General features: G+C 48.0%; 9 protein-coding genes across 9 annotated transcripts; 4 read left to right on the top strand and 5 right to left on the bottom strand.

Annotated features, from left to right (window-relative positions):
* Window positions 1–394: 394 nt before the first annotated feature.
* T069G_05123 (sfi1 spindle body protein domain-containing protein) lies at window positions 395–3,890 on the bottom strand (the record flags this gene model as incomplete). The annotated part of the gene is made up of 4 exons (XM_056172333.1): window positions 395–986; window positions 1,161–3,507; window positions 3,558–3,662; window positions 3,869–3,890. 4 exons carry the CDS (start codon window positions 3,888–3,890, stop codon window positions 395–397), a joined length of 3,066 nt encoding a protein of 1,021 aa, XP_056029191.1.
* A 503-nt stretch (window positions 3,891–4,393) lies between these two features.
* T069G_05122 (ceramidase domain-containing protein) lies at window positions 4,394–5,771 on the top strand (the record flags this gene model as incomplete). Its single annotated transcript, XM_056172332.1, has 7 exons — window positions 4,394–4,501; window positions 4,560–4,598; window positions 4,655–4,805; window positions 4,875–5,014; window positions 5,095–5,275; window positions 5,337–5,486; window positions 5,620–5,771. The coding sequence occupies 7 exons, from the start codon at window positions 4,394–4,396 to the stop codon at window positions 5,769–5,771; spliced, it is 921 nt and encodes a 306-aa protein (XP_056029190.1).
* Window positions 5,772–6,309: 538 nt separating this feature from the next.
* T069G_05121 (OPT oligopeptide transporter protein domain-containing protein) lies at window positions 6,310–8,859 on the top strand (the record flags this gene model as incomplete). The annotated part of the gene is made up of 9 exons (XM_056172331.1): window positions 6,310–6,588; window positions 6,645–6,766; window positions 6,849–6,928; window positions 6,977–7,438; window positions 7,490–7,959; window positions 8,103–8,248; window positions 8,345–8,559; window positions 8,618–8,730; window positions 8,785–8,859. 9 exons carry the CDS (start codon window positions 6,310–6,312, stop codon window positions 8,857–8,859), a joined length of 1,962 nt encoding a protein of 653 aa, XP_056029189.1.
* Window positions 8,860–8,926: 67 nt separating this feature from the next.
* T069G_05120 (ribosomal protein l11 methyltransferase (PrmA) domain-containing protein) lies at window positions 8,927–10,652 on the bottom strand (the record flags this gene model as incomplete). Its single annotated transcript, XM_056172330.1, has 5 exons — window positions 8,927–9,212; window positions 9,288–9,544; window positions 9,626–9,804; window positions 9,866–9,982; window positions 10,034–10,652. 5 exons carry the CDS (start codon window positions 10,650–10,652, stop codon window positions 8,927–8,929), a joined length of 1,458 nt encoding a protein of 485 aa, XP_056029188.1.
* An 897-nt stretch (window positions 10,653–11,549) lies between these two features.
* T069G_05119 (uncharacterized protein) lies at window positions 11,550–14,874 on the bottom strand (the record flags this gene model as incomplete). Its single annotated transcript, XM_056172329.1, has 6 exons — window positions 11,550–11,657; window positions 11,736–11,846; window positions 11,900–12,217; window positions 12,286–12,571; window positions 12,630–13,831; window positions 13,894–14,874. The coding sequence occupies 6 exons, from the start codon at window positions 14,872–14,874 to the stop codon at window positions 11,550–11,552; spliced, it is 3,006 nt and encodes a 1,001-aa protein (XP_056029187.1).
* A 1,362-nt stretch (window positions 14,875–16,236) lies between these two features.
* Window positions 16,237–19,420, bottom strand: T069G_05118 (uncharacterized protein; the record flags this gene model as incomplete). The annotated part of the gene is made up of 5 exons (XM_056172328.1): window positions 16,237–16,445; window positions 16,506–16,792; window positions 16,853–18,405; window positions 18,490–19,019; window positions 19,111–19,420. 5 exons carry the CDS (start codon window positions 19,418–19,420, stop codon window positions 16,237–16,239), a joined length of 2,889 nt encoding a protein of 962 aa, XP_056029186.1.
* Window positions 19,421–20,129: 709 nt separating this feature from the next.
* T069G_05117 (prefoldin subunit domain-containing protein) lies at window positions 20,130–20,615 on the top strand (the record flags this gene model as incomplete). The annotated part of the gene is made up of 3 exons (XM_056172327.1): window positions 20,130–20,159; window positions 20,211–20,377; window positions 20,456–20,615. The coding sequence occupies 3 exons, from the start codon at window positions 20,130–20,132 to the stop codon at window positions 20,613–20,615; spliced, it is 357 nt and encodes a 118-aa protein (XP_056029185.1).
* A 793-nt stretch (window positions 20,616–21,408) lies between these two features.
* On the top strand, window positions 21,409–23,180 carry T069G_05116 (uncharacterized protein; the record flags this gene model as incomplete). Its single annotated transcript, XM_056172326.1, has 8 exons — window positions 21,409–21,452; window positions 21,512–21,552; window positions 21,610–21,707; window positions 21,773–21,997; window positions 22,058–22,427; window positions 22,504–22,877; window positions 22,938–23,093; window positions 23,157–23,180. 8 exons carry the CDS (start codon window positions 21,409–21,411, stop codon window positions 23,178–23,180), a joined length of 1,332 nt encoding a protein of 443 aa, XP_056029184.1.
* Window positions 23,181–23,629: 449 nt separating this feature from the next.
* Window positions 23,630–27,572, bottom strand: T069G_05115 (uncharacterized protein; the record flags this gene model as incomplete). Its single annotated transcript, XM_056172325.1, has 6 exons — window positions 23,630–24,054; window positions 24,151–25,569; window positions 25,828–26,573; window positions 26,655–26,964; window positions 27,013–27,246; window positions 27,302–27,572. 6 exons carry the CDS (start codon window positions 27,570–27,572, stop codon window positions 23,630–23,632), a joined length of 3,405 nt encoding a protein of 1,134 aa, XP_056029183.1.
* Window positions 27,573–27,766: the final 194 nt, after the last annotated feature.

Raw genomic sequence — 27,766 nt, 5'->3', positions numbered from 1 at the left:
ACACATCTTAATAAGGAAAATAGAAGCTACCCATTGGGAAAAAATATCAGGAGCTAATTTCTGTATTTAGTAATAAATAAAATACAAGTTTTATAAACAATGTATTATTCTTAATATCACTTTTAAAAGATAAAAAATAAAAAAATCAGCATACTTCATTCAACTTCATTCTATCACATTACAAATAGATGAAGTATTATAAGATTCACATTATGAGGACTTGGCTTTAATCTCGGTCAAGTGTTGATTCATGATTTCATTAAACGAATTCATTAGTAGTTTAACAGTTGTAAAACCCTTCAAATACTATATAGGTATCTATCCATCCATCCAAGTCTATCATGGTGAAATCCAAGTAGACAACAACGTTTCGTGGTGTCAGTGTAACTTGTCGTTATGAAACTTGAAAGCTTGATTTGTCAACTTCCTTTTTAGACGGGCTTTGTTTGTCTGCTGGGAATGACTCGTACAGCTGCCCTGCCTTTGAGCGTTGTTCGGCCGAATGTAGCGATACACTCTTCAACTGCTTGTAACTTATTGCTGATCGCACGTTCGGATTGGATGGTGGTGCTGGTATAGAACGACCAAAGTCACCGAGAGACCTGCCAAACTTGGGCTTTGGGGTTGATTGTGGTCCACGAGGTGTGTCTTGAGTTAGATCCGGCTTTGGTCTCGAGTTAGTTTCGCCGTTGCTCCAACGTTGAGGTGAGGTTTCTCCTCTCATAGCTTTAATATTCAAGTGTAGTGGCACCGGACCCCGGGGTGTAGTAGATGGCAAAGTTATACGTCCTGTATTTGAGGGAGGTTTGCTTGGAGATTTCAACATTCCCACCTCCTCCGTATCGCTAGAAGTGGCCGATTCTTCATCAAGTTCTCGCCACGAGGCTAATGGTTTTGCCGACATGGGGAAGGACATGTTCAACGGCATGCCGGTCCAGCGTGTTGGTGTTTCCATCGGCCTAGCCGCACTGTCCTGTTTATTCTGTCTTTCCATCAGTAGATGTCGGCGCGCAGAAAGTGCCCGCCAGCCGCTGCGACGGGCACTAGGGAGCTCGGATTTAGGAGTGAATTTTAATAGATCTTGCTCCGAGCGACCGACATCTGCACCGGCGCAAGACTGTCTCCAATGCTGAAATGCGCGATTTCGTTTTTCGCTGTACCTTCTTTGCAGTGCTTTGGTTGCTGTATGAGCTTGCCCACTTCGCTGCAGTGTGGAAATAGACCACGCTTTGAGGTGCTGCCGTTGCCTGCGGGTGGCCCAGATGTCAACTGATTCCATATCCATCCGCTCTTGCTCTTTGGCAGCATCAGCCCAAGTTGTTAGCATGGCCTGCGCATAGTGTCGATTTGTAGCCAACTGAACTTCCAAATCTTCTCCAGCTTGGTTGTTCCATTTTGTTAGGGCGAGGTCAAGCTGACCATAATAGTATTTTGAGTTGTAAAGGATAACAACGTCATTGTCGGATATGGCCTGAGCTGTCATGGCTCGCCAGTGGTCGAAAGCCTCATAGAAGTTTCGCTTTTTCCTTGCGGAAGAGACCTCTGTATATCTCATCATCAAATAACGCCTAATCAACTCCTTCATCTGGGCTTTTCGCATTTCCACAGCAGAGTCCACGATGGGCAATACCTGTGTTGTGACAATGAACAGCCTAGCTCGACTACTTAGATGCGACCGCTGCGCTTCGAGGTTGCTGGACCGTCGTAGGATATGTAGGGCATTTGATATCTGGTATGACTTTAGGTGATTCGCAGTCACGTTTCGCCTCCACTCTTCTTGTATATAATGCCTTCGCCAGCTTTCAAGAGCTCGTGTTACAGATATGAAATCTGCGTTCCATCGATATGCTTGCACTCGTACCAATAGGTTCCAATTTTGGAAGGTTCGACTAATCGTTGCAATGGAGGTCCTGACGCAATATGCCGATGATCGCGATTTGACCTGTAGCTGATCTCTCCATTCGGTGAGGTACCCAAACAGCAGCTGGAGCGACCCTATCTGTCTAGCTGTGTGAAATTGACGACTATTCAGCACCGCGTGGTCTTGTAATTTTGAGAGTGTGGTAATAACGCCTTCACGCTTATTGAATCTGCGGATGGCTTGGCTCTTGATGACATTGCTGGAGGTACTTGATTTCCATGCCAAAATCGCATTTTGCTTTGACTTCTTGTTCATTTTCCGACGGCAGGCGAGTGATATCAGATGTGAGCACCATTGATCATAGACACGCGAAGCAATCCTGGCACGATGGCTTTGAGAGATGGCTGATGCCGCAAGACGGAGTTGCTCTTCTTGATATGACACAGCACGTTGTAGTTTCTGAACTGCTGTGAGAGCTTTCAGCTGGTCGACAACTGGGAATCGCAAACTTGGCGCACAGCTCCAGCCCTGGAAACAGCGAAAACGAATCATATGTCTTCTGGCCACGCCTTCCCGCTCAAGTCGCCCTGCGGTTCTGTCTGCCCAATGGTTGAACACTTTGCTTGCCAAGTAGATCTCGCGAGCTCGAGTCGCTCTTGTTAGCAGCTGTTCTTGTTGTTGTCTCGACAAGGTAGTCTCATTTAGCGAATGAAAGGCCGGTAGAGGGCCATCCTGTATTAAAGGTAATGCTAAGGGGGCATCTTTGGGTATATAGTCGGGAGATGCAGGCATATCTATGCCGTTATTTTTGCCGTTATTTTGATTTCTTTCGACCGTCTTCGCGGAGGTATTTCGTTTGTTTGGTATTGCAGTAGTTTGAAATTTCTTTTCATTCTCTCCTCTATCACTAGATTGGTGATCTTGGTCTTGATCTTTGATAGATCCAGGAAGTTCATCTGACCCCGGGGCTAGATTATTCCGTTTCGAGTTTGCCAATAGGTGTACTTTTGCGTCGTCGTCAGGAGTGCCGGCGCCTACAGCACGGGAATCAAGAGGCAAGTGATCGAACAACGGACTCGGATAGTAATGATATGGATCGGGGTGTCGTGTGGCGGTTGTCGAGATCCGGGCCGAAGGGTATACCTCTGCCTCCACATGGACATGGGGAAGATCATCTTTTTCAAGCTTATTTTTCTTCGGTTCCTGGGCTCGATTTTTTGAGGGGGCAGAGTCGTTGTCCAGGGAAGTCGCGCTGTAAGCCCGATGTCTCATGTGAGGAAAATCGTCGTCTTCTTTGATGGGGAGGTCGTCGGGATACCAGTGACCAGTATCTATTGGATTTGGAGACAGAGGATGCTCGGGATAGCCGTGCGGAGAGGTAAGGGAGTCGTCGCTGAATTCGAGTACGATGCCTATGCGGTTGAGGATTGATTGAAACTTGTCCAGCAGGCTTCCACCACCCTCCTCGCCACTGATCCTGAATACAAAAGCCGAGAGATGGTGATCAGAATCCGGATCGACGCCATGTTGAGGGAGAACTTCGTCATATGCGCTGAACAGCGCCGCGGCGGGTAGCGGTTTTGGGCCTGCAGCATGGTCGAGCTTCTCCTGGGCCGCTGCGATGACGGCATGGAGTACAGCGATGTCTAAATTGTCAATTCATGAGCGAGGATGAGAGAATATCGTATTGCCGTACCTTGATTCGAGTAATATGGCTCTTTGCCAGGAAGAACGCGACTGGGCGATACGCGAACACTATCCGGCTCAGAGCCATTATCATATGAAGATTGCACAGATGCCACTGCAAAGAGGTGAGTTTGAGCTTAGATTGGTCATCAAAATGCGGCGACTTACTCGAGACTGAAGACTCTCTATGGCATTAATCCATAGCTAAAGCATCGCGACAAGGAGTTCACGTCATTGGGCAGAGCGACGGGTGCAAAAAGGCGTTGCAAATGCGATGGATAGAATGCCCTGCCAAAGGTAAGGCTATAGTGGTTTGGGTACCTGTCCCTGTCAACCAGCGCATGCGTCACAAACAACAACAACAACCTGTCACAAGTACCGGGTACCTAGTATCAGCTTGGTATTTGCCCAAGCCTGGAGGTGAGATTGAAGCAGAATCAAAGGCCCAACGCCTTGAGACTTGTTATTTGCAGATGACTTGACGATAAAATCGGTAATGGTAATATTGACAACTAGATGATTACCTCTCCCTTCTTTTGACTCTGTCCTCGGCACATCCCGTCATTCAAATGTACATGTACCGTGAACATTGGATGGAGCCCAACAAGAAGTGTTGGCAGCCGCCTTACTTAGCGGGGCGCAACGACTACCAAGTTCGGCACTAGCAGGTACTCGTACTATTCGTACTACCGCCCCACCTGGATCGACAGCGGGTAGTACGGAATCTATTATATGGCTCTTGATTCTCTCATATCTTTTCCCTTCTCTTCCGAACATATTTGTAGTTTGAATATTCTTTATTTTTACTCTGTATTGTAAGAAAGAACACCTCTGAATAACATCAACATGACGTTATCAGCATTTCGCACGGCGATATGGATCCCTTATCCAACCGCCAATCCCGGCAATGGATTCTGGGGAGAGCAGACATCAACACTCAACTTCTGCGAGGAGGTAAGTGAGCCAGTTTGTAATTTTTGTTCCATCTTGCAAAATGCTGAATATTAAAAAGGACTATGCATTGTCGTCATATTGCGCTGAGTTTTGCAATGTAAGTATGAGCAATAAATCACCTTTCCCACCTGTCTTTTTTTGTTGACACGGCAGCAGACAGTTACAAATGCAATTTTCATGTGGCTTGGCATAAGAGGGATTATAAACTGCATACAGCAGAAACACCCTTCAATATTCCTAATTTCTTATGTCGGATACATGGTCGTCGGATTAGGCTCCATCCTCTTTCACACGACGCTGAAATGTAAGTACCCTGCTCAAGGTGATGCTGCAGGCGACCTGGTTGGTGGGAAGCTAACGGCAAGATGTTGAGATCCAATGCAATTGGTCGATGAGCTATCCATGATATACACGACATGCCTGATGATGCATGCAAGCTTCTCGTATTCACGTTCACGGACATTCTCAGCTCTCCTAGGCATTAGTCTACTCTCGCTTGCTGGGTCGATTACGGTAAGAATATTGTGTTGATACTTTTAATTGAGCGCACGGCAATCTCTTGCTATATAAGTGGCATACTAAGAGAAGCCCAGGTTTATTATCACATCACCAAGGATCCTGTCTTCCACCAAACCGCTTATGCAGCACTTACGGCAACTATTGTTTTCCGAAGCATGTGGGTAATGGAATCGCAGTTGCGGCCTGTATTGAGTGCCCGCGATCCAGAAAAGGCGTCCTACGTGCTCAACACAATGTGGACTATGGTAGCTACTGGTTCGTCAAACTAATTATTTGGATCAGATTGCAATGTGTAACGAGCTAACAATCTGCAAAGGACTCAGTATTTTCCTTGGCGGCTTCCTAATCTGGAACCTTGACAATGTTTTCTGTTCCCAAGTGCGACAATGGAGACACGCGATTGGCCTTCCCTGGGCCGTACTGCTGGAGGGCCACGCTTGGTGGCACCTGATGACAGGGTTAGGAGGTAAATCGACTGCTTAAGCGCTCCCTTAGACGACATTGTTTTCCTCCTCTGATCATATCCACTACTTGATTTCTTCGCTGAATTTGTATTTGGATGCCATTAACGAGTTCATGCTTGCTGACCAGACTTATAGCGTACTATTACATCATCTGGGGCATCTGGTTGCGGCAGTGCCTAGATGGACAAGACACCAAGTATATACTCGTCTGGCCGAGGCTGTTAACATCCATCCCGTATTTAAAGAGGATAGATGACGATCAATACCAGGACAAAAAGGTTCAATAGATGCACAGCTCGATGGGCGTATGTCAGGCACAAAGGGTATAAAGTAGACACGGCTTTGTATATCACATATACCGTTTAAGCAGTTATACTGAATAGCCTGTCTTGAGGGATCCCACTTTGAACAGAAAATAAAGGTCAAATGGGGTAGCATGGTTACTCAACCTCAATTCAGAGTTCATTCATAAGCTTTATAAATTCCTCCAGGTATAAATTTATTTTGATGAAGCTGAGAGACTGCCTACCTAGACGATGGTGTCATACGCCTCTCTCGGCAAGATTATTGGTCGACGCGCTAGTGCGCGCGCCCTTGCATGGTATCTTCAAATTAGTAATACCGAGGAGCCACTGAAAGCCGAGCAGTTCCTTATAAGCTGTGCACCCTTTGAGCTTGTATCTGATCTTACAAGCTCACGAAAGGGTGAAAGAAAAGCACCGGATTCATCATTTCGATCGGGCTACAGCTATTCGCGGTTGGCTAATTAACTGATTTAGCATCCCAATAGACTCCAATGCATATAGTGCCAACGGCCCCCTAACAATGGCTTCTCCGTCCCCTCAAGGGCGCAGCTTCACCGTTCGCGGTGTGGCTGCCGGCCTTGCTGTTGGTACCATCATATGCGCCGCCAACATGTACTTTGGCCTGCAGACAGGCTGGGTCTCCATCATGTCGATGCCGTCAAGTCTCATGGGATTTGCCGTCTTCAAGCTGCTCAAGCCTCACTTGCGCTTCCCGTTCAGTCCGGTGGAAAATGTCCTGGTTCAGAGCGTTGCCGGCGGCATGGCCATCATGCCTCTTGGGTGTGGCTTTGTCGGAGTTGTAAGCGTTCACTTCTCATAATAACTCGTTAGATTACCCATGCTGATGGAATATAGATCCCCGCGATGAACTACTTGCTGGAGCCTAATGAGCAAGGACCCTTATCACTGAGCACTTGGCAGCTCATCATATGGTCCCTGGGTCTTTGCTATTTTGGTGTCGTCTTTGCCGTTCCCTTGTAAGTGTGTTTTTGCTCTTCAATGAATTTAAGTGAGATTACGGGTTGGCTGAGATAAGAATGTGTGTGTGTATAACCTCAGGCGCCATCAAGTCATCATTAGAGAACGACTTAGATTCCCCAGCGGTTTCAGCACTGCAGTGCTCATCCGCGTTCTCCACAGTCGAGGGCAAAAGTCTTCTCCCCAAGAGCTAGATGCCGCCACTAAAGGCGGATTCGCCAGTCTTGCAGCCAAAGATGATGAACCAGCACTGGTAGAAGATGTCGGCGCCTCCGTTGAAGAAGAAGAGGGAGAACCAGAAGTCTCAAAGGACTTGGACTGGGCGTACAATATGAGGCTTTTGCTCCTCAGCTTCCTTGTCTCCGGTATCTTCACCATTTGCAACTATTTCTTGCCTATTCTGCGGGACCTCCCGGTATTCGGCACTGTCGCCGCCTCTACTTGGCTTTGGACTTTGAACCCAAGTCTCGCGTATGTGGGACAAGGCATCATCATGGGGACTGAGACAACGCTCCACATGACGCTCGGCGCAATTATTGGCTGGGGCGTTCTTAGCCCGCTGGCCAAGATGAAGGGCTGGGCTCCTGGGCCGGTGGATGATTGGGAAAACGGTAGCAAAGGCTGGATTGTCTGGGTGTCCTTGGCTATCATGCTTGTTGACGCCGTCGTCAGTCTAGCCTATATTGCTCTTCGCCCCGTTTTCACCACCCATGCTCTTCCAGCTCTGGCGGTATTACAGCGCCGTTTCCGCCACAGCAGGATTGCCTCCTTGTTTAGGACCTCTCATCAATATTCTCCAATTCCCAGTGAAGCGCGGGAAGAAGAAGAACAGGAACAAGATGACGATGACGATGACCAGGTGTCTCCTGCCCAGGAAGAGGATCGTGGACTAGACGATGCCCCGACTAACCAACAGATTCACAGCAAAGTTGTTTTCTGGGGGCTTCTCGCATCTATACTGATCTGTGTTCTGTCCACACAAATCGTGTTTGGCCATCTGGTGCCCCTCTACGCGATTGTTATTGCTGTGCTCATGGCCCTGGTTTTGAGTATCATGGGCGTCAGGGCCCTTGGAGAGACTGATCTCAATCCAGTGTCTGGCATCAGCAAGCTTGCACAGTTGTTTTTTGCTCTGATCATCCCGCAGTCTAACAAATCGAGCGTTCTTATCAACCTAGTCGCTGGTGCCATCGTAAGTCTACTCCTGTTCTATGCCCCTTCTGGTTTCCTGTCATTTTTACTAATTATTGGAATCACTTTTAGTCGGAAGCTGTAAGTTCCTCTAGAAAATGAGAATTTTCATACATATATCAAAGTCTCCTAACATTGCAGTAGGGGGCATTGCAAGCGGGTGACCTGATGCAAGATTTGAAGACTGGCCATCTTCTTGGAGCTGCTCCCAAAGCACAATTCTGGGGCCAGCTCATAGGCGCTACGTTTGGTGCTGTGTTCTCTGCTTTTGCATATCGCATTTACACAGCGTAAGTCCCTGCTACCAATAGTTAGCTTTGGAATCTATATACATATCACGCCTGTTCTAAGGATAAATAACTGACTCATATTATCACCGTCGGCAGAGTGTACGAGATCCCCGGCAAACTTTTCCAGGTTCCAACAGCCTACGTCTGGATATTCACGGCCAGGCTTGTTACAGGGCAAGGCTTGCCATATATGGCCAAGGAATGGGCAACCGGCGCTGGAGTTCTCTTCGCCGTGACCACTCTTGCGCGGACTCTGTCTGTTGGGAGACCGTGGCGCTCTTGGATACCGGGCGGCATTGCCGTAGCAGTCGGTGAGTAAATCTCGAGTGTCTCCGGCACGGAAGGGCTTCCTCTAATTCATATATCAAGGCATGTACAATGTGCCATCGTTTACATTGGCCCGAGCCATTGGAGGTATTGTTAGCTGGTATTGGCTCAGCGTACGAAAGCAGTCAACCACGCCATTAATCATCATTGCATCGGTAAGGCGTTGCTTGTATTTTGGCACAATTTACGCTCGCTGACACTGTATACAGGGCTTCATCCTTGGAGAAGGGTTTCTGAGCATTGTTAATCTATGGCTTCAAGCGTTGAAAGTACCTCACTATTAGAGACTCGCAACCGCTGGCCACTGTTCTATGACAAATCTGAGTCTATTCAATGCTTAGAAATTGCCCTCTACTCCAACTTCCAGGACCATTTCTTCCCTTCTTTGCTTTCCGAGGAACATGTGACATCGATTCTCAATGCTCTAGCATTCTCCTCAAGGGCTGCAAAAGTAATCTGCCCGGAGATTATCTCTGGCAACTCCAGCTTGGAAGGCGAGTTTTCTGGTGGCACCAAAAGCAGCCCTTGCTTCCAATGAGTCACAATGCCAGAGGGGCCGGTTGTGAATGCGACGTTGCCATTCTTCGCCTTCACGAACACTTCGGGAGTCGTCATGGGCTCTGGCACGGGCTCACTTCTAGAGGTGGCGAAGAAGTTATCGAACCAGATTAAGAAACCGTCGAGCCCATCTGGCCGTCGCAGCAGCTTTGACTCCCATCTAGCTGTGAAGGATAGCTCCTCAGGCTTTATTGTGTGGAGGTCGAGTACCTTGAAGGGGTATGGTTCTCCGCAGAGAGTGTTTTGGGGCATTGCTTCGACCCTAACGTCATCGTAAATACCTTCCTGCATAGCCTTCATATCGAATCCATAGACGTCTCTCCAATAAGATATGTGTTCTGACATATACTCCGTATCCTGGATGGGCGCCATCCAAATGGTGCCAGAACTGGGAACCAGTAGGCCATCAGGCTTGAGGTATCGATCTCTGGCATATAGAACGCTGGGAAGCATCGCCTCGTATAATAGGCAGTAGCCCATCCATTCACTGACAATGATGTCGACCTCGTCAACAGGCAGCTTGACCTCCTCGATAGCACCTTTGACACAGGTGATGATGTCAGAAAGGCCATTGTTGAAGATATTTTCAGTAGCTTTCTTAATGATGTCTGAATTATCGACAGCAATAACTCGAGCTGCGCCAGCCTTTGCGCAGAACATGCTCAAAATTCCTACAAATACAGGTTAGATTTTGTGAAAGTGAAACCTGCTGGTCATGAAAGCATCTCTTACCTGAGCCGCAGCCAATATCGAGCACAACCTTGCCCTTGAAGATGTGCTTGTTGTTGTAAATGAAGTCACGGTAAGCATCAGTTCTGACCGTGTCCTTCAGCATGGTTTCATGGATATCTGAAATTGTCAGAATATGCCTGCTTAACCCACATATGAAGAAGCACTCACCGTTGTAGGCGTAGGATTCAAAATAATAGTTTCCACGATCGCCCTTGGCAGCACCCTTCGCTGGGCTCTGCTCCGTGTCATCTCCCCATCGACGATCCAACGTTTCCTGAACAGCAAGCCGATAGTTTGAAAACTGAGTCCGGACGGATTCCAGCTCAGCCTCCAGAGCTTGCTTCTGCGCCAACAGCTCCCCCTGAGAGCTGTCCAACTGACTCGCAGTGGTGTCGGCCTTGACCAGGTCGCTGTCGAGAATCTCATCCAAAGACACGATAAGTGCATCATTCTCGAGGACAGGCTTAAAGTAACCGTCGTCCTCAAAGTCTGCAAGGGTTAGGTTTTTCGCTACGGGCTGCTGATCCCGGACTCGGCTGCGAATATAATTGACAAGCTTCACCGCGCCATGGAAATCGAGCTGGAGATTTTTAATGGTGGCAATAAAGTCGAAGTCGTGATGCTTTTTGCAGCTATCGAGCATCTCATTCCAGCTAGAGAATGTCTGCGAGTCGAACAGGGAAACAATAGTGATGGATTCTTCATCGTTCTCAACGTCAAGCCATTCTCCCTCATCCGATACGTCGGAAGTGGCCGACGACGACCCGGATTCTGATCTCGCACTCATTTTTACACCGTATTTTTCTTTTTTCTTTTACGGTGGATGCGAATTTTGTTGCGGGTTGGCAGTTGCTTCTTCCTTCTTTTTGGCGTAGGAAATTTACAGCATCTTTTTTTTTTCTAGTGTACTAAGCTGCAGGTAGCACTGACACCATATTTTCCAACAAGCGCAGAAAGTTACTTCACACTCACAAAAGGTACATCTTTACCACCCCACAAAACAGTAAGTGATAAGTAGTGATTGCGCTTTTTGAGTATACGCCTTGAGATCTTAGTGCGATTCAGGTACTCCGTACTACACAGGCTGTTTTTCTTCTACAGACATCACGGCCCCACCTTGCTGTAACCAATACCGAGTAGGGCTTCATATACGACAAAGATCATTAACAAATGTTTATTACACGGCTAAAAGCATGAGAGCTGTGCGTTTGTATCTCTCCAGAGCTTCTTTCCACAGTTTTCTATCCATCCATGAACTGGAAAATGCAAAAATAACTGGCAAAAAAAATTGAGAGAAAAAATCTCCAACTGTGTTCGAACCTGGAACCATCCAGATGAGGTAATGCCAAAGATTATTGAAATGGAGTCTGTTGGGCCATTCCCACGGTCACATCTGGTAAAAGGCAAGAGGTGAGTTCGATGGGAGGTCCCACTCCAACCAATTTCTAGACTAAACTGTCTTATATAGGTATGATATATCCCCACAAAAACTCCAAGCTTCAACTATACTATCATGCCTCCTATCAACCAAAGATCTGGAACTTATTATTAGCATTCTGACGAATGCGATGCTTTTCTCAGCTGATATCTTCTTTCAATTCCCGCTGCCAGTTTTATCTACCTTATTGGATAATGCTCAATTCTGCCGCAAAGATTCTAATAGCCTCGCTCCAAATGCTCCAAATCAGTCCACGTCATTCCCATCCTCCTCGGCATCGCTTTCCTCCTCGCCGTCGTCTCCATCATCATCTTCACCATCAGATACCTCCTGGCCAAGCCCTTTCAATCGAGTCTAATGACACCTTGCATTAGTATGGAGTGTTTCTTTTCCTTGTGCACGAACAGATTGATGTACGACAGGATCCCCTACCTTGTATTTTCCCAACTTCTCTTCTAGATCACCAAATACCATGAGAAGATCATCTAGTTCCGACTGGACTGCGTCCCTGGCCTTATTTGCATCTGCCACGGCCTGCTTTGTCTAGGGATACGTGTCAGCAATGCTATATTGACGTCGAATCCATCATGTCTCACCTTCGTAGCTTCCTGTTGTAGCTTCTCAGTTTCTTCTTGTGACTTTTCAGCTTCTTCTCGTAGCTTCTTGGCCTCCTCCTGTAATTTCTCGACTTCGTCCTGTAACTTCTCATATTCATCTTGCCGTTTCTCAGCTTCTTTCCGCTGCTCTTCGACCTGTTCTCGTAGCCGATCAACCTCTTCTGTCGTATTCTTCAGCTCCTTTTCCTTCTCTTCCGCTTTTCCGTTGGCCTCCTTTAGTTGCGCGGTACGCTCTTTCAATAGATCGGCATGCTCAGCGCGAAGCGCCTGAAGTTCCACAGTCTTGCTCTTATTGGCCTGCAAAGAATTCCAATTAGCCAAATCCATGGAAAGCAATCCGGGTTACCATGTCTACGTTTGCTCACCTTCATCACGTCAACCTCAAGCCTGCTAACAGTTGCCCGCAAATCTGCGATTTCAGCTTCCGCTCGCTGTCTCGCACGTTCTGCTTCTACTTCGTGCGCTTTTTTAGCCTGGTTTAGCTGGTTTTGGAGTTGTTGATCTTTGCCATTCAGCTGGGTTTGTAGATACTGATCCTTAGCAGCAAGTTGGGTTTGAAGCTGCAAGTCTTTCGCATTGAGTTGCTGTTGCATTTGCGCAGCTCTTTGCTCATACTCCGAGATTTTTGCTGCGTGTTGGCTTTGCAGTTTGCTAGAGACATAGTTTAGTTGTGATCCGAGCACTAAATATGTCAAGACTCCAAACATACCGCATTTCTGTCGTCAACTTTGCCGCTGTGGCCTCGGCATCTTCCTTTGCACGGCGATTCGCTTCCTGAGCCTCTTTAACGGCCCCTTCCAGAGACTTATTGGCTTTGTTGGCTTCTTGAATTGCGTGGTCTTTTTCATCTATTTGATTCCGCAGAGAGTCCACAAGCTGCCTTGAAATACCCTGCTCCGTACCATTCGTAATAACTGAGACCTCCATATCGGGCACTTTATCAATGGCACGGATTGCACGGCTATAGTTATCCTTGAAAAAATCGACAAAAACATCGTCAAAAAACACGTTGATCTCTTCTCCATCGGGGGTGGAGATGAGTTTTTGTGGTGTAACTTCGAATTCTCGGAGCAAGGGATGGTTTCGAAGTTTTGCCAGCCGATCCAAGTAACCGTCTTTGTCAAGCCGCGACTCCAAAATAGAGTGTAAAGTTGCTCGTGGTATGGGTGAATCCTTCGTTGAGAACTCATAGACGATGCCCAACAACATGGCACATAGACCTTGTACGACTTCTCCCGCGATGCGAACTGGCTGTGAGATTACCTGTATAAGACCTTGGACATTGCTGCCTTCGGCCAGAAAATCGTTGACAGCATCAAGGTCCTCAAATAGCCAGCCAAGAAGTAACATTAGATATCCCACTAGTATGCGGGTGTCATCATCTCGACGTATCCGCATGAGAAGATGTGCCGTGATCGTCTGTATGCTGGTCACTACTTCTTCGCCCTTGGAAGCATCTCCTTCGGTCAAACCCTTTGCCACTCCCTTAGCAGCAGGATTGTCATAAAGTAAATGGAATGCGATAACAGAGGCAAACCACACACGGTATGGATCGCTCAAAAACACATCCCCTGGTAATCTCAGCAAAACACTCAAGATGTTGGCAGATTCGTCACGGCCAGACTGGTAGCCTTCTATGGCTCTGCCTAAAAAGTGAGATTTTACTTCGGGGTGGTTGGAAAAATAGGCCTTTAGGCATTGGCAAGCAGCGAATCGCAAGTCAAATGCCGAAAGATCGTGCACGTTTAGAGTCAGGTCCAGTAAGCCATCAATGATATAGATTTTAGAATGGCCGTTAGGTGCACTTGTAGCTCCAGCGGCGGATTCCAGGGGTGGGGGGACCATGAGCGAGGCGAAGCCTTCCTGGATGGTCATGTTGTTACGGATCAAATCGCCACATGTGGCCAAAGCCTACTCGAAATGTTATGATTGCGACTCAAACGATTAAAAAGCAGGGGAGCAGGCCGTCGCACCTCGGCTTTGATTTGGATTTGAACGTCGGCATCGAATGCGAGCTGCAAGACAAGATAGCTCAGCCCATGCCTCCAGAAGGTAGCTTGGTTCTGATGCGTCTCAGCGGAGCTTGCAGATAGGAATAAACGGATGATGGAGATGAATGCGTAAATGTTGCGATTGTGCTGGATCTGTGCCCACTTGGCAATGTTGTCTTCCTGCTTTTGAGCTTCCAGCAGTCCCTTGAGCATCTCTGTAAGTTTGCCTATGCAACCAGACTCCCGGAATAGAGACTGGTTAGCCAAATTGCCCCTCAATAGGTTGGCCAGGAGTATCAAACAGTCCTCCACTGTCCTCCCGCCCTCGGACAGCGAGCCATCGGCAGCAATGATGGCAAATAGTTTGTCGAAGGCATTTTGAAACGCAACGAGCTTCTGTATCTCGATGGAGCTAGAAGTTACTAGTATTAACAGGTTGACACCTTCATTGCGAATTGCCTCTCGTTGGTCGTCAAGAACGCCCGTAAGTCGACTGATGCCCAATGGCGCAGAGAGGACACACTCTTCCGTCCGTTGAGTTCGTGCCGTAAGGATTGAGCTGAGAAGCTGCAAAGAGTATAGCCGTGAATAGAAATCGGGGGCGTCGAGGAAGTCCAGCACAAGCGTAATATTCTCCTGCCGTTGGGTGAATTCGTCGGCCAGCCATAATGCGATTTCGTCTGATGCTTCAGGACTTTCCTTGTTTGGATTGAACAGCATCAGCAAAGTTTCCAGAACGATTTTTATTGTGTCGACATCTTCGGAGTCTTTGGAGAGGCTACCAATCAGGCTCCTCAACGCTCCAGAAGCTACCGATGCTGGGAAATCCTTTGCGAAGCTTCGCAGGCCTAGCACTGCAGCGCGCCGATCTTCGAGGAGAGTTGCGGAAGCAAGTCGGCCACTGAGAACAGTGATGGTTTCGCCAGCGGACTGTTTCGCCGGCGTGCTGGAGATAGAAAACATGTCGTCACTTCACCCATGTCCTTGGTTGAGAATTGGTGTTCGAAGCTGGTTGCGCTACGTAGAGCTTCCACATACTCTAGTATGGGCCACAGTTAAATTGAGCTTTGCGGAAAGCTTCTAGAAAACACCCTGGCCTAGGGGCCTTATGCATGTCACAGTATGCCATGTTAATTTAGGGGAACGCCTATTCAGCACCCCAATTTCGCTACTCAGCATCCCATATTGTCTATGTGAAATACTAAAAGGCCTTCTAGTTTTAATGTAATATCTACGGAATATATAAAGATCTATAGATTTATAAAATGTTGTTTGTATTAAAATTAAATTAACATGCCTTTATGTATTATTTCTCAGTACTCAGCTCTTGGGTGTAATTTCTAAAAATAGCCCCAACATGGCTAGGTCGCGTTATCTTATCGGGCATGGCTGTCACCGGGTTGACCAGCAACGCGTCGTTCCACACGAACAAAATAGTCTTTGTTCTTGATCTCAATGCGCCTCGATGTAGCCCACGAGTTGGCCATCACGCATGGTTTTTCTTTCTTCACGCTTCCTTCTGTTCAATTGATACCCCTCTCTATAATGGCTCCTCGTCAGAAAACTTCGGCGGCCTCACAGAAATTGGGCTCCAGACCAAGCGATGTACAGCGTGCGTTCTAGACAACCCCGTGGGTTCCTCTTTACTGTGTGCTAACCGTCATTTAGCGGGCGATCCATTGCCTACAAGACAGAAGCGACGTTATCGGCCGGGCACCGTTGCGTTGCGAGAGATCAGGCAATACCAGTCAAATACAAAGCTTTTATTGTTAAAACTACCGTTCATGCGCCTTGTGAGTGCTGCGCTTGCCCCCCATTTCCATCTGGACGTGTTTTTTGATAGTGGTTAGGTTCGTGAAATTGGATTGAATTGTCGGCCGAGAGGAAAAGACTTCAGATGGCAGAGTCAGGCTATTCAGGCACTACAAGAGGCCGCGGAGGCCTTTATGGTACATCTTTTTGAGGATGCGCAGCTATGCGCTGTCCACGCAAAGAGAGTTACACTTATGCAAAAAGACATACAGCTTGCGAGGAGAATCCGAGGCATCTGGGGCGGTCTTGGTTGAAATGAAAGTAATAAAGACGAAATTGGCATTGATATATCTATTACTATTAATCATGTACCTTGTCAAACACACAGACACGTATAAGTCTTGATGTGTGAGGTAACTAACTTGTTTACGTACGAGCAAGATGACTCTCTGGCGTCCATGATTTGCTGGGCAGTATAGCATTACCCTTTGATAAAACATTCCTACAGCATATATGTGCGTTTCGGGAAGGACGAATTACCTCACATACGCACAGGATGGCGAGTTATATCAGTTACGCATAGTCACGTCCGCGCCGTTGACCACCACCGTAATGAGGCCGGTTTCCATAGTTCCCTCCGCGCCCTCCTTGGCGGTTGTAATCGTTTCCTTGACGGCTGTAGTCGTTCCCTTGGCGGTTATAGTCGTTCCCTTGGCGGTTGTAGTCGTTCCTATTGTCGGACCAGCCCTGCTGGGGTTGGGCATATGTACCGGGTGGCGGACCTGCCCTCGGGTCAAACGATGGCGCGCCTGAAGGCTGCCATCTCCCAGGTTGCGGCATACCATAAGGCGCATTATACTGCGGCTCGAAGCGTTGGTTGTCCCTATTGTGTCCGTTATAAGAGTCTCGTGTGTCCCTATAGCCACCGGAATAGCCACCCCTGTACCGGCCACCATTGTTATTGCCGTAGTGCTGTGGGGGTCCTCCATAGTTGCGACCTCCTCGGTTGTTGGTTTTTCCTCGAATTACCTCAATATCACTCCTAGTCAAAGCTGGCGGCGGCATTCGCACTCCGCGTAGGAGCATCGATTTGTGAGTCTGCGATACCTGGGGCATGTCATAGTAAACGCTGCGACTGATTAGCTTAGTGATACAAAAGGTGGTGGGATTAAGTAAGCTGAGTATTCACCTGATGGAATGGTCGTAATCTAGATCTGGCATGGATCGTCGCTCGAGAGGATAGCTCAAGGCCCCATGGGGAACCTTGTCCTCTTGTTTCTCAATTTCCCCAGCAAGGCCATTGCTGTGTTCTGTATTGATACTAAACTTTGATCGATCTTGCTTCTTGGAATAGAAAGTGGTCAAGATATCGTCGTAAAGGCCCTCGTGGTTGTCGGATAGCAACAGAACTTCCCTTCCTACAGTGTTTCGCGCAACATCTTCAGGGCTTAATAGAGGATACTTGCCTTGAACCGCCTTAAGGAGTCGTGACATGTCGATAAATGGAAGTAGAGCCACTCCTTGCCAGGCCATCTTCTTTCCATTTAGATCAACTTCGAAATCTTCGGGATAGAAGTCAATAATCTCACTGTCTTTATTCAACATTAGATCATGGAACACTGTGGGGAGAGCATGACGAGATGCCGCTGGTAAGACGCTCATGAGCTGTTCAAAAGGTCTGGAAATTCGCCCCTTTTCGAAGCGAATATCCATTTTGCTGAGATTCTTGAAATCAGCGGCAAAGGGGGCGTAATGGTAAGGATAATACCACTCCCAAGACGGGCATCCCTGAAAGTAGTATAACAATACCCAGGCCAAGCCTTCCACGTACGCCTCGGCCACCTTGTGACGGAATTCAATATCTTGTGGATCCTTATGGAACTTCTGCTGGTAGTAGCGATCTTCGTATCCGTCTTCCCACAAACGAACGTTATCGATAGGTTCAATCTCCTGGGATACCTGAGGTTGAGGTTTAGATGACTCCGCTGAAGAGGAGTTGGCAGTGTCATCAAGCTCTGCAGCCTTCCTTTTCCCAAGAGCCGAAGGCAGTGGTTGGGTAATATCTGCTGCTGTGCCGGACGCCGTCTCATCTTTGTCAACATTGTCTTTGTTAACGTTGTCTTTATCAACATTGTCCTTGTTGGTGTCTGCTCGCAGTCGGTCTCGCATGACACTTGCCGCACCCTTGTTGGCCAACGTCACATCTTGGGCAGCACCGCGGCTGACAACCATATCGTGGGTGATATTTGCTAGCAAGTTTGTGGGCTGTGTCGCAATAGGGAATAGTTGCAATCCTTTGGTTGGGTCTGCATGCCCATTTTGCTTGGGACCAGAGCCGTGCTGCCCGTTCCTTGAATAGCCTTCATTTTGAAGCTTCCTTCTTTTGGCATTAGCCTCTCGACGATCTTCTTGTTCTTTTCTTCGCTTGAAAATTGCACTCTCCTGATTCGCAAGGCCGTCAAGTATGACTTGCGCTCTCTCCAAATCGATGTGACCATCTTTAGTGACATAGCCACCCATGGATGGTAGATTGGTTCTCCAAATCGTGGTCAAGGTGTCGATTCCATGCTCGCGGATTTCCAGAGCAGGCAAGTGAGGCAGAAAGTCGTTACCAACGAAGCAGCACATGAAAATCCAGTCGTCAATCGCCCGTTCTAGATCAAATCTGAAGGGCAGGTCTGGAATAGACAGCTCAGCCGCGAGATACTCTCTGAGGACAGAAACATGGAGCCAAATAAAAGGCTTCAAGACAAGAGTTAAGCTGTCCTTGCTTTTTTCAGTGTCAGCATCCTCAACGGGCTTTGCAGTTCCACGGCAATTATTTGCCTCATGTCCCTTTTGGCCACAAAGCTTGCATGTCCTGTTTTTGCCTTCATTGAAAAATACATCTTCACGTAAAACTCGGAAGTGAGGTTCATGCGTGGCAAGCCCTAGCATGATGAGATCGGCATCCAAGCCATAGATGACATGACGAGTATTAGGGTCGTAATTAGGAGAGGTGCGTTGAGATCGGATGAAGGACATGATTTTATGTTCACCTTCACCTGGGACCGTAGCATCAGATATGATGATCTTGAGCTTAGCCCAAGCGGGATCCGTGTTCAATTTGTACTGGCACCAATATCGCAGACTCAGGGCCAAGATGTCCATGAACGGAGTGCCTGGAGTAATGGAGTTGGAATCGAAGGCCTTCTTGACAACGGTTTCCGTGTCGGCAGCTGGGAAAGAACCGCCATTTTGACGTTTTAGCAGCTCGATTAGCGCCTTCTTATCTTCTTCCTTTTCCTGGGCTTCCCGAGCTGACCGAAATCGTCGAGATCGTTGCTGGTTCATCTTCGCTCTTGGTGCAACTCCATCTGTTGAGCATTTGTTAGCTTACGCTGATCAGAAGCAATAGTCATAAATCACTCGGGCATGACGACTACGAGGATTGGGCGCCACACTTACCAACAGCAATCATGAGGATTTTCCGAGGACGAACCATGTTCACGACACGATCCGTGTATCTGAAAACTTCAAGCATCATCTCCTCTTCATCGGCCGGCGCAGGCCTATCCTCTGGATGAGAGCATGGGTGGACAATTCCATTCATGTCCAGGTACAAGTTGTCGAGCTCTTCTCCATTGGGATTTGGTTGAGTGGTGTCAACGGGAATGGTGATGCCATCTTCAGTGGTGATTGGCGTCTGCTCAATCACGGGAGAGATAATCTTAGGATATTTGTTGGATAGCCATCGGAAGGCTGCGGGAATACCCATGCTGGATTATGCTTGCCGCGAGGAGAATCGAATTGCTTGGTGCTGCTGAACAGTTCTTGGGCACCGAATCGAGGAAGAAGGAACGCGACTACGCGCGGCTGAACTTGCGGCTGCGGGGGAGGGTAATTAATCGTGTAGCAGATAATCAAGAACAAGAAGCTTGATCTGACCGTGCGACTCTGAATATGTGAATAACAATAAAGAGAGAAGGTAATGAATGATGAGGGATGTTTGAGGTCTCAACACAGCTGCTGCACGTGAAAGACATGCATGGGGGAAAAAATAGCTGGTCTAAGTTTGCGAAATGTCGATACTAGTGTTAAAGTTTCCGGACCAAGGAAACGCGCACTGTATAGGGAGTGTCAGGCACTTTCATCCAAAGTTTAACCCTTGAGAGGAGAGTGTTCTGAAAAAAAAATTCAAATAGTAGAATTCAATATTAATTTCAATAAGTATTTACTATCTTTTAATTCTATTGAAAAAAAAAAGTATTTGACTCAGTTTTCTTATCATATCTTGAAGTTCAGAAACATTTCACAAAAGAAGCTAAGACCAAATAGCGTTAGCCTGGCAGCAATTCCCAAAGCGTATTCGAGCTGCTGAATTACCTTACCAGAGCACTGTTCAAGGTGCTTCTCTTCTCGGCGTTGTTCAGTTGATTCATTGGGCCTACCTTGAGCAACATCGAGGTAATACTCAGTTGCTAATCATGTCTATATCTAATGAAGCTCTGCAAAAGGTGAGCCTGATAGCTGTGGATTTTGCAGCTCACACTGACCAATCTTGCTAGCTGGCACTCGAGATCGAGTCGCAGGCCGTCGCAGCGCAACAACAAATCGGCATGGTTCGAAGTCAAATCGCAGGCAAACAGCGAGAACAACGCCTACTGCGATTAACTATTAGCGAATTACAAAGCTTTCCGAGCAATTCTGTTGTTTATGAAGGCGTAGGGAAAATGTACGTATAAGCAGACTGGTCACGAGGCATGGCAACTACACAGTGATAGAACTAACGTTGACTCTTCCCGGGGTGTAGGTTTGTTTCTCTTCCTCCGAATACTTTGCACGAGAAATTACAACGCCAGATGCAGGATCTTGATGGTGATGTTGATCGACTGAACCAAAGATTGCTGTATCTCGAGACGACACACAAGAACAGCCGAGAGCATATTGAACAGATACTACGTACTCGATAAAAACAAAGACGAGAAAGAAAAAGAGAAGAAAAGAAGAGGAGGGCATCTCTACCTACCTATCTACCTATAGCAACCTTCCCTACGCCTCCTTATCTCGAAACATCGCATCTATTACCTGCGTGTGGCCATGTCAGAAACGTACGGGGGGAAGTGCCCCGCCTTAGAATGCATCATGAGCAATCATGATGCGATGCGAGCTTGTATAACTGAATTTATGAAGACAAAAATAATAATAAGTTAATGAAGTACTACAAATGCAAACAGTGTAAAGGTCAATATCAACAAGGTCATTTTTGTTTTCGTTGGAGATCCTTGTAGCACACGTAACGTATCGTCTTATGCTTTGCTTTACCCCCCAAATTTCTCCAGTTGGGCTGCCACCTTTTGGGAGCTTCCCGTAGCTGGAAATTGGCGTTACTAACTCCAACGCGCATCATATCCGGCCCAACCCAACCCCTCTACCTTACCTAGTAGTCTCAAGTATCTGGCTTCTCTGCTCCCCGTGCCCCACCAATAGCTGTGGCACCTCTTAGTAACGTCTAGCTGTGTGGTCTCTCTTCAGCCCGCCAAGTGCAACAGCAAACGACATCATCTGCATCATAAAGACTGATTGCTCCTCCACCAAGCCCCGACCCTCGCGACTCTTGCCACGCCCGAATCCTCACCACGCTGCCGCGGACTGGACTCATCAAGCGCCACGACCCATCACCCCTCATTGACCTCCTGTTGCGCTGTATCTCGTCACCCCGGCTGCCTGTGCCACCTCTGATCCCTGCTATCGCTGCCAACCAAAATGGTCGACAGTGAAGCGAGCTCACCAACCTGGAAGTTTACCCAGTATGTGCCTGTGCTAGAGCTTCCTGAAATTGGACTTTGCAGCTAAATCGGATTCCCAGATGCTTCGGCGACAAGGGCGATGTTGAGGATATCACCGAAGGTTCGCCGCGTCCTCTCCTCTGACGTATGTTGTGTGATACTGACCGCGGGGCCACAGCCGACATCATCTCAACGGTAGAATTTGACCACACAGGCAACTATCTTGCGACCGGTGACAAGGGAGGGCGAGTCGTTCTATTTGAACGCAACGAGACGGTATTGCCCCCCTGCTCAGCTCGCAATAATCATCTGCTGATCGCCGCCTTTCTAATTCTTGGTAGAAAAAATCTTGTGAATACAAATTTCACACCGAGTTTCAATCCCACGAGCCTGAGTTTGACTACCTCAAGTCTCTCGAGATCGAGGAAAAGATCAACAAGATCAAGTGGTGCCGCCGACAGAATGCTTCCCATTACCTCCTATCAACCAATGACAAGACGATCAAGCTGTGGAAGGTTTTTGAAAAGTCTCTGAAGGTGGTGGCAGAGAACAATCTTTCCCACGATGTAACGCCTGGCGGTCCGGTGGGCGGAGGCGGTGGCCTTCGAGCTCTCCCCACGTCCCAGCAGTTCAGAAATGCGGCCGACCTCAAATTGCCTCGCCTCACACACCACGATACTGTTGTCGCCGCCGTCCCCCGACGAACCTATGCAAACGCCCACGCGTACCACATCAACAGCATATCCGTGAACAGTGATGGCGAAACGTTCATTAGCAGTGACGATTTGCGAATCAACCTCTGGAACCTCAATATTCAAGATCAGAGCTTCAACATTGTTGACATCAAACCAGCCAACATGGAGGAGCTGACTGAGGTGATCACTGCCGCCGAGTTCCACCCAATCAGCTGCAACTGGTTCATGTATGCCAGCTCAAAGGGAACTATTAAACTTGCTGATATGCGAGAGAGCGCCTTGTGCGACCAACACGCAAAATGTTTGTATCCATCCAACCAAGTCCATCCTAATCCCCAATTTCGTGCAGAAGACTGACCAAGGGACACAATCACTAGTATTCGAACAAGAGGAAGATCCTTCATCTAGATCGTTCTTTTCTGAAATCATCTCGTCAATATCAGATGTGCGATTCTCCTACGACGGAAGATATGTCTTATCTCGAGATTATCTCACCGTCAAGATCTGGGACATCAATATGGAGCGGCAACCCGTCAAGACGATACCCATCCACGAGCATCTACGACCTCGATTATGCGATACGTACGAAAACGACAGCATTTTCGACAAGTTTGAGGTCGTCTTTTCCGGCGATGCCAAGAATGTCATGACTGGAAGTTACAACAACAACTTCATGATCTATCCTTCCGATCCCGACAAGGAGGTGGAGGTGGTTCTCCAAGCGGACAAGTCAGCTTTCAAGGCAAAGAAGGTGGGCGTCCCTACACCCATTAATTCATCCACAAGTCCCACAGCTGCGAATGGTGGGAAGAAGGGAGGATCAAGAGCGGGCAGCCCAGCTGGTGGTGCCCAGGGTCAGAGAATGCGGAAAGAGACGGACGCGGACCAGATTGACTTCAACAAGAAGATACTACACATGAGCTGGCATCCATTCGAGGATAGTATTGCCATAGCCGCAACCAACAATGTAAGTCTCCCCGCGGCCCCATCAGAGTATCGACGTTCATTAGAAGCTAACTGCTCGCGACAGCTCTTTGTATTTTCAGCACTGTAGTTGCAGGTAGAAATTTTGGAACACTGAAGAGCGCCTCAACGCATACCACCTCGAGGGTTGCATATGTTAGTCAAATATCAAGGAGTACTTAACAGTGAACCAACGTCCTAATTATAGCTGGGCAAGAAAACTAAGAGAATTATAAATATAGTATAACTTGAAACAAGACGTACTGTTAATAGTCTATATGAAAAAAAATTACAAAACAAAAATCACGGGATATTTCTCATGCCGAGAAGCCTCGAGTCATAGTTGCCTCATCACAACAAAAAGAGCATTGTGGCTTTCCAGAAATCAATACGGAGCAGTTTTACTTATTTTATGTATTTAGGTATCGTACAACATGTCTCATCTCCGTTTGGGCGCCACCTATGACAGTATTATTACTTTAGCTGGCCTAGTATTGCCATCTTCACAGCCCTCTCAAGTTCTTTTTACCGATCCTCTCTTCACCGTCCAATACGTTTAGCTACACGCCCGTTCGACGGTATGTCTTCGTCGTCCGTAGATTTCTTGGAGCTGCTGGACCGGAAACGCATCATCGTCTCATTGACCTTGATGCTTCTGCCAATGCGCCCTTGGTCACTGTTGCCCTCCCCTTCGTCTTCTTCAGAAGCGTCTGCTACTTGAGAGCTCCTCTTCGATGTCTTAGACTCGGTGAGGTGTTCCTTGTTTTGCTCCGCCTTTGAGACATTCCGTGATTTCCGTGTGCCAATTTTGAATGACTTCCCTTTAAGAGCCATTCGTTCGGCCATAGACATGAATCGAGTATTCATCGGCAAGATCACATTCAGCGAGAATTCACCTCGAGTAGAAATGTCAGATTTTCGGGGCCGACCTCTCTTCTTTTTCGGTGCTTGGTCTACTGCTTCATCTTCAGTCAAAATTTCATCAGTTATAGTAAGATGCTGTTCCTCCCGAGGAACGTGGGCAGCAATGGTGGTGATGCCTGTAGGCCTAGAGAGCCTACGTCGTGGCTGGAAACCCTCAATGGGACGGATATCTCCATCATGGGACGTTTCCTGCACTGCTAGAGATCCAGTTCCCCGAGTTTCTTCATCATGAGATGCTGCCAAGTCCTCTTCGAGTAATTCTAGCGTAGACAGCGACTTCTTTGGACGACCCCGCCTTCGTCTGTTCCTCCCACCATCAAGTTGTGGTGGTGGCGGCGGCGGCGGTATAATCTCTGTAGTCACTGGCGATGCTGTCTTTTGCATATTCCTTGGGGGGCGACCGCGTTTCTTTGGAATTACATCCCCGACCGTCTCCTGAAATGCTCCATCCGGGTGTTGAACTTCGGGGTTGCTCGATTCCAGTTCCTTCTTGGTCGTTTGCACGGCTAATGAACCGTCGGCCGTCGTTGAGCTCACCAACGCTTTCGGAGACGGCAGAGAAGCCGCTTCGGTTTCCTCTAATTCGTCTATATCCAGATCATCAACCTCTACATACGATGCTCGTGGCTTGGCATGTCGAAGAGTTGGCTCATTGATGTCAAAAGGTCGAGGCAAAGATATCTCCGGTACTATGTCCGGCTCTTCATGATGAACCGCTAACGATTTAGCAGGGGCATCACCATCTAAGGGAGAAGTGGCAGTTGTGTGCTTGACTGCTGCTGCCGAGCCCCCATCTACAAAAAGAGCTGGATCCATGTTGTCAAGAAAATCGGATGGCTCTGCCGTGAGCTTGGGTCTTTTGTGGTGACTTTTACGAATTGTGAACTCGGGATCTTCATTCTCCCGCTTTGCCTTCCTCTTCGCTGCCCGAATAGTTTTCTTCACAAACTCTGGAATAGTTGGTTCATCAGCTTGCATTGAATCTGCGGAAGGCGCTTGGTATGGATCAAAAAGAATTTTATCCGGAGTGTCATCCTGTTCATAGTAACCCATTCCTATACGCTGGCGTGCGAATACTGATGGATCAGGATACTGGGATGAATCCACATCCTCTCGCTCTCTGGCATTGGCTGCGGTAGGGGCCGCATCATTCTGGGGCACGTCGTCAACGTTAAGGGTGTGGTTATTGGCCACATCAAACGAGTAATCTGTCGAAGTTCCTCCATCTCGACCCAGCACTTGGCTTTGGTCTCCATAACCATTGATGGCAGAAGTTTCCGTAGCCTGTGCGGTAAAAACAGCGCTAGATTGCATCCTAGGCTCTGCCTCTGCTTGAGCGTGTGTCAGTGCATCTTGTGCTTTGGCGTTGTCCGCTTGTTCCCGTAGCAGTTGCATTCTCTTGCTGTCTTTACTGCGGCTTTCCTCCCCTGCGGCTTTCAACCAGGACAGGTTATGAATTCGGAAATCAACTAATGCTTCTACGCTGCGATCATCGGCGATCCGGCGAGTATCATGTCCAAGAGATGTATTCTTTGGCATGTATGGCTGCGTAGTGCCTGTGCGGCGGCAGTGACCACAGTTACATATCCCGAGGCATTTGGGACACTGCCAATGTTCGTCTTCTAAAACAGTTTGTGGCATAAGATCGAATGCCCGGTATAAAACGCCGTAGCAGTAGGCTTCGGAGCAACCAGGGTTCGTGCATGAATGTACCCGATAGCTGTAATCCGGATGACAGCAGACATGACATCGGTGGACTTCCCCTTTCTTCTTCTTTCTTCTTGACTTTTTATTTGGTTTATCGTCGGCATCACCCTGCTCAGAGTCACTTGGTGTCTTTTCGCGCTCTGGCTTGGTAATGTCTTTCCAAGGACGCCGCCGTAGAGCTTCTTGGCAAATCTGAGCAAGGGATTTCTTCCCTGCTTTCTGCCTAGCTACCTCAAGCGGGTGAGGAGAAGATTCTAAATCAACGTAGCCATCAATGGCGATGACTGTCGCTTTCCAGGCTTCGTAGTTATCAGTCAGTTCTGACCACGACCACTGCTCACACCACTGAAGGCCAGAGAGGCAGGCGCAGGATCGTCCCATTGCGTAACATTCCATACAAACGTCATATGCATCTTCTTCCCCATTGATTAAAGGCCTGATACAATGCTTGCAGGTAAGAAACCGATTGAAAATGTTGGACCTGCAGTAGGAGCAAGTAACACAAGAGTCGAAAGGTAGATACTCGATGTCCTTCTCTTTGAACGCAAAGACCTCATCGATGAGAATTTTGGTAAACAGCTGGAACAGTTTTTTGAAGTCAGCGGCCAACTGCTTCACACGCAGAGAGCTTCTAAAAACGTCTCGCCCAAAGCCCATGAAGTCCATCTGCATCATCTCTGCTTTCTTTTCAATGCTTCGGAGCTCCGCATGGTATTTCTGGAGGGTGTAGTATATGATTGCTTTGTTTTTATACTGCTCATCCCGACACACCAATCGAGCCTTAGGCAGCGCTTCGTGTAATGCAAGCTCCAATGTCTCTACCGTAGTGCGGTTCCAAGCGACCTTCATCGTCCTGGTTCCTCTGTTCCAGACTTGGTGTGCTGCGAGAGGTGGGATGAGAATAAAATCACCCACACATTGCTCCACAATGTACACATCGAATGGGGCCTTCTTCCAAGCATTGATTTGCGCGAAGTGCTTCTCAATCTCAATATCATGGCCAAGCATCGACAGGAAGTACTCTCGAACCACTTCACGGTCTTTGCTCTCAGTCATGAACCAAACTGAGCTCCCTTTTTTCTCTCCATTTTCATCTCGAGACGCCTCGACCATGATATTCTGCCCCAGTGATGCACACATCTCCCGGTGAGCTGGTGTGTAGGTCCCTTCATGACCTATGTAGCACATGAGATTTTGGGCTCGCATTTCCTCTGGTAAACTGGACATGAGATCTCCGGCCGGGGCTGCGGTAGTTTCACTCTCAAACGCTTCCTCGTTATGCATCCTTTTACCTCCTTTACTGGTGACATTTTCGTTGAGATAGAAGAGGTTGGGATGTATAATCTTTTGCAACATGTCACGCCACTCCACTGGACAATCAATATCTTTAAGATAGAGTCGTTGTCGACGCTCGTCGCGATACGTATTCGGCGTCCACTGATTGGTGAGCTGTTTCATAGACCGTAGATAGTGCCCAGTGGTCATGGGGATGTCAGAGGAGTTGGATATGTCGCGGACATTTTCCTCTACAAGGCAAGCTGATCAGTGATCTGTCTGTGGCAGCTTGGGGAGATGACAAACGTTTTTTATCATAAGCATTCTCAAGCCATCCCGCACTGAAAAGCGAGGAGGGCAGAGCAGCATCCCATCCTTCAATAACGAGAGGCTTGCCACCAGCTATGACATGTATCGCAACGAGCTTCTCGAAGTCTTGCTGGCCCAGGCTGCGGATTTGGGATCGAGATACTCGCTGAGCCCATCGGAAATTTGGTGTGTGGTCTACCAGGGAGTGTAGATCAAGATCTGGGGGTATCGGATCGAACTTCGCTTGCGGATGTTGAGCGCTAGGCATCTTGTTTTGTGTGTCGCTGTTCAGCAGTGCTAACCATCGGAGGTTTGTTGGTGGCGATTGATGCGGCTGTGTTCAGCTTCCAGGAGAGAGACGCTTCTTCTCTATGCGCAGATTGACCTTCGTATGCGCTTGAGTAGGCCCAAAAAGGGCCCGCCAACTGGTCGTTGTGGTTTGAAGTCACTGGGTCGTGAATA

Source organism: Trichoderma breve, chromosome 3 (genome assembly GCF_028502605.1).
Source record: "Trichoderma breve strain T069 chromosome 3, whole genome shotgun sequence".
NCBI lineage: Eukaryota > Fungi > Ascomycota > Sordariomycetes > Hypocreales > Hypocreaceae > Trichoderma > Trichoderma breve.
Note: the sequence above shows the minus strand (reverse complement) of the source record. Positions and strands in the feature narration are given on the sequence as shown.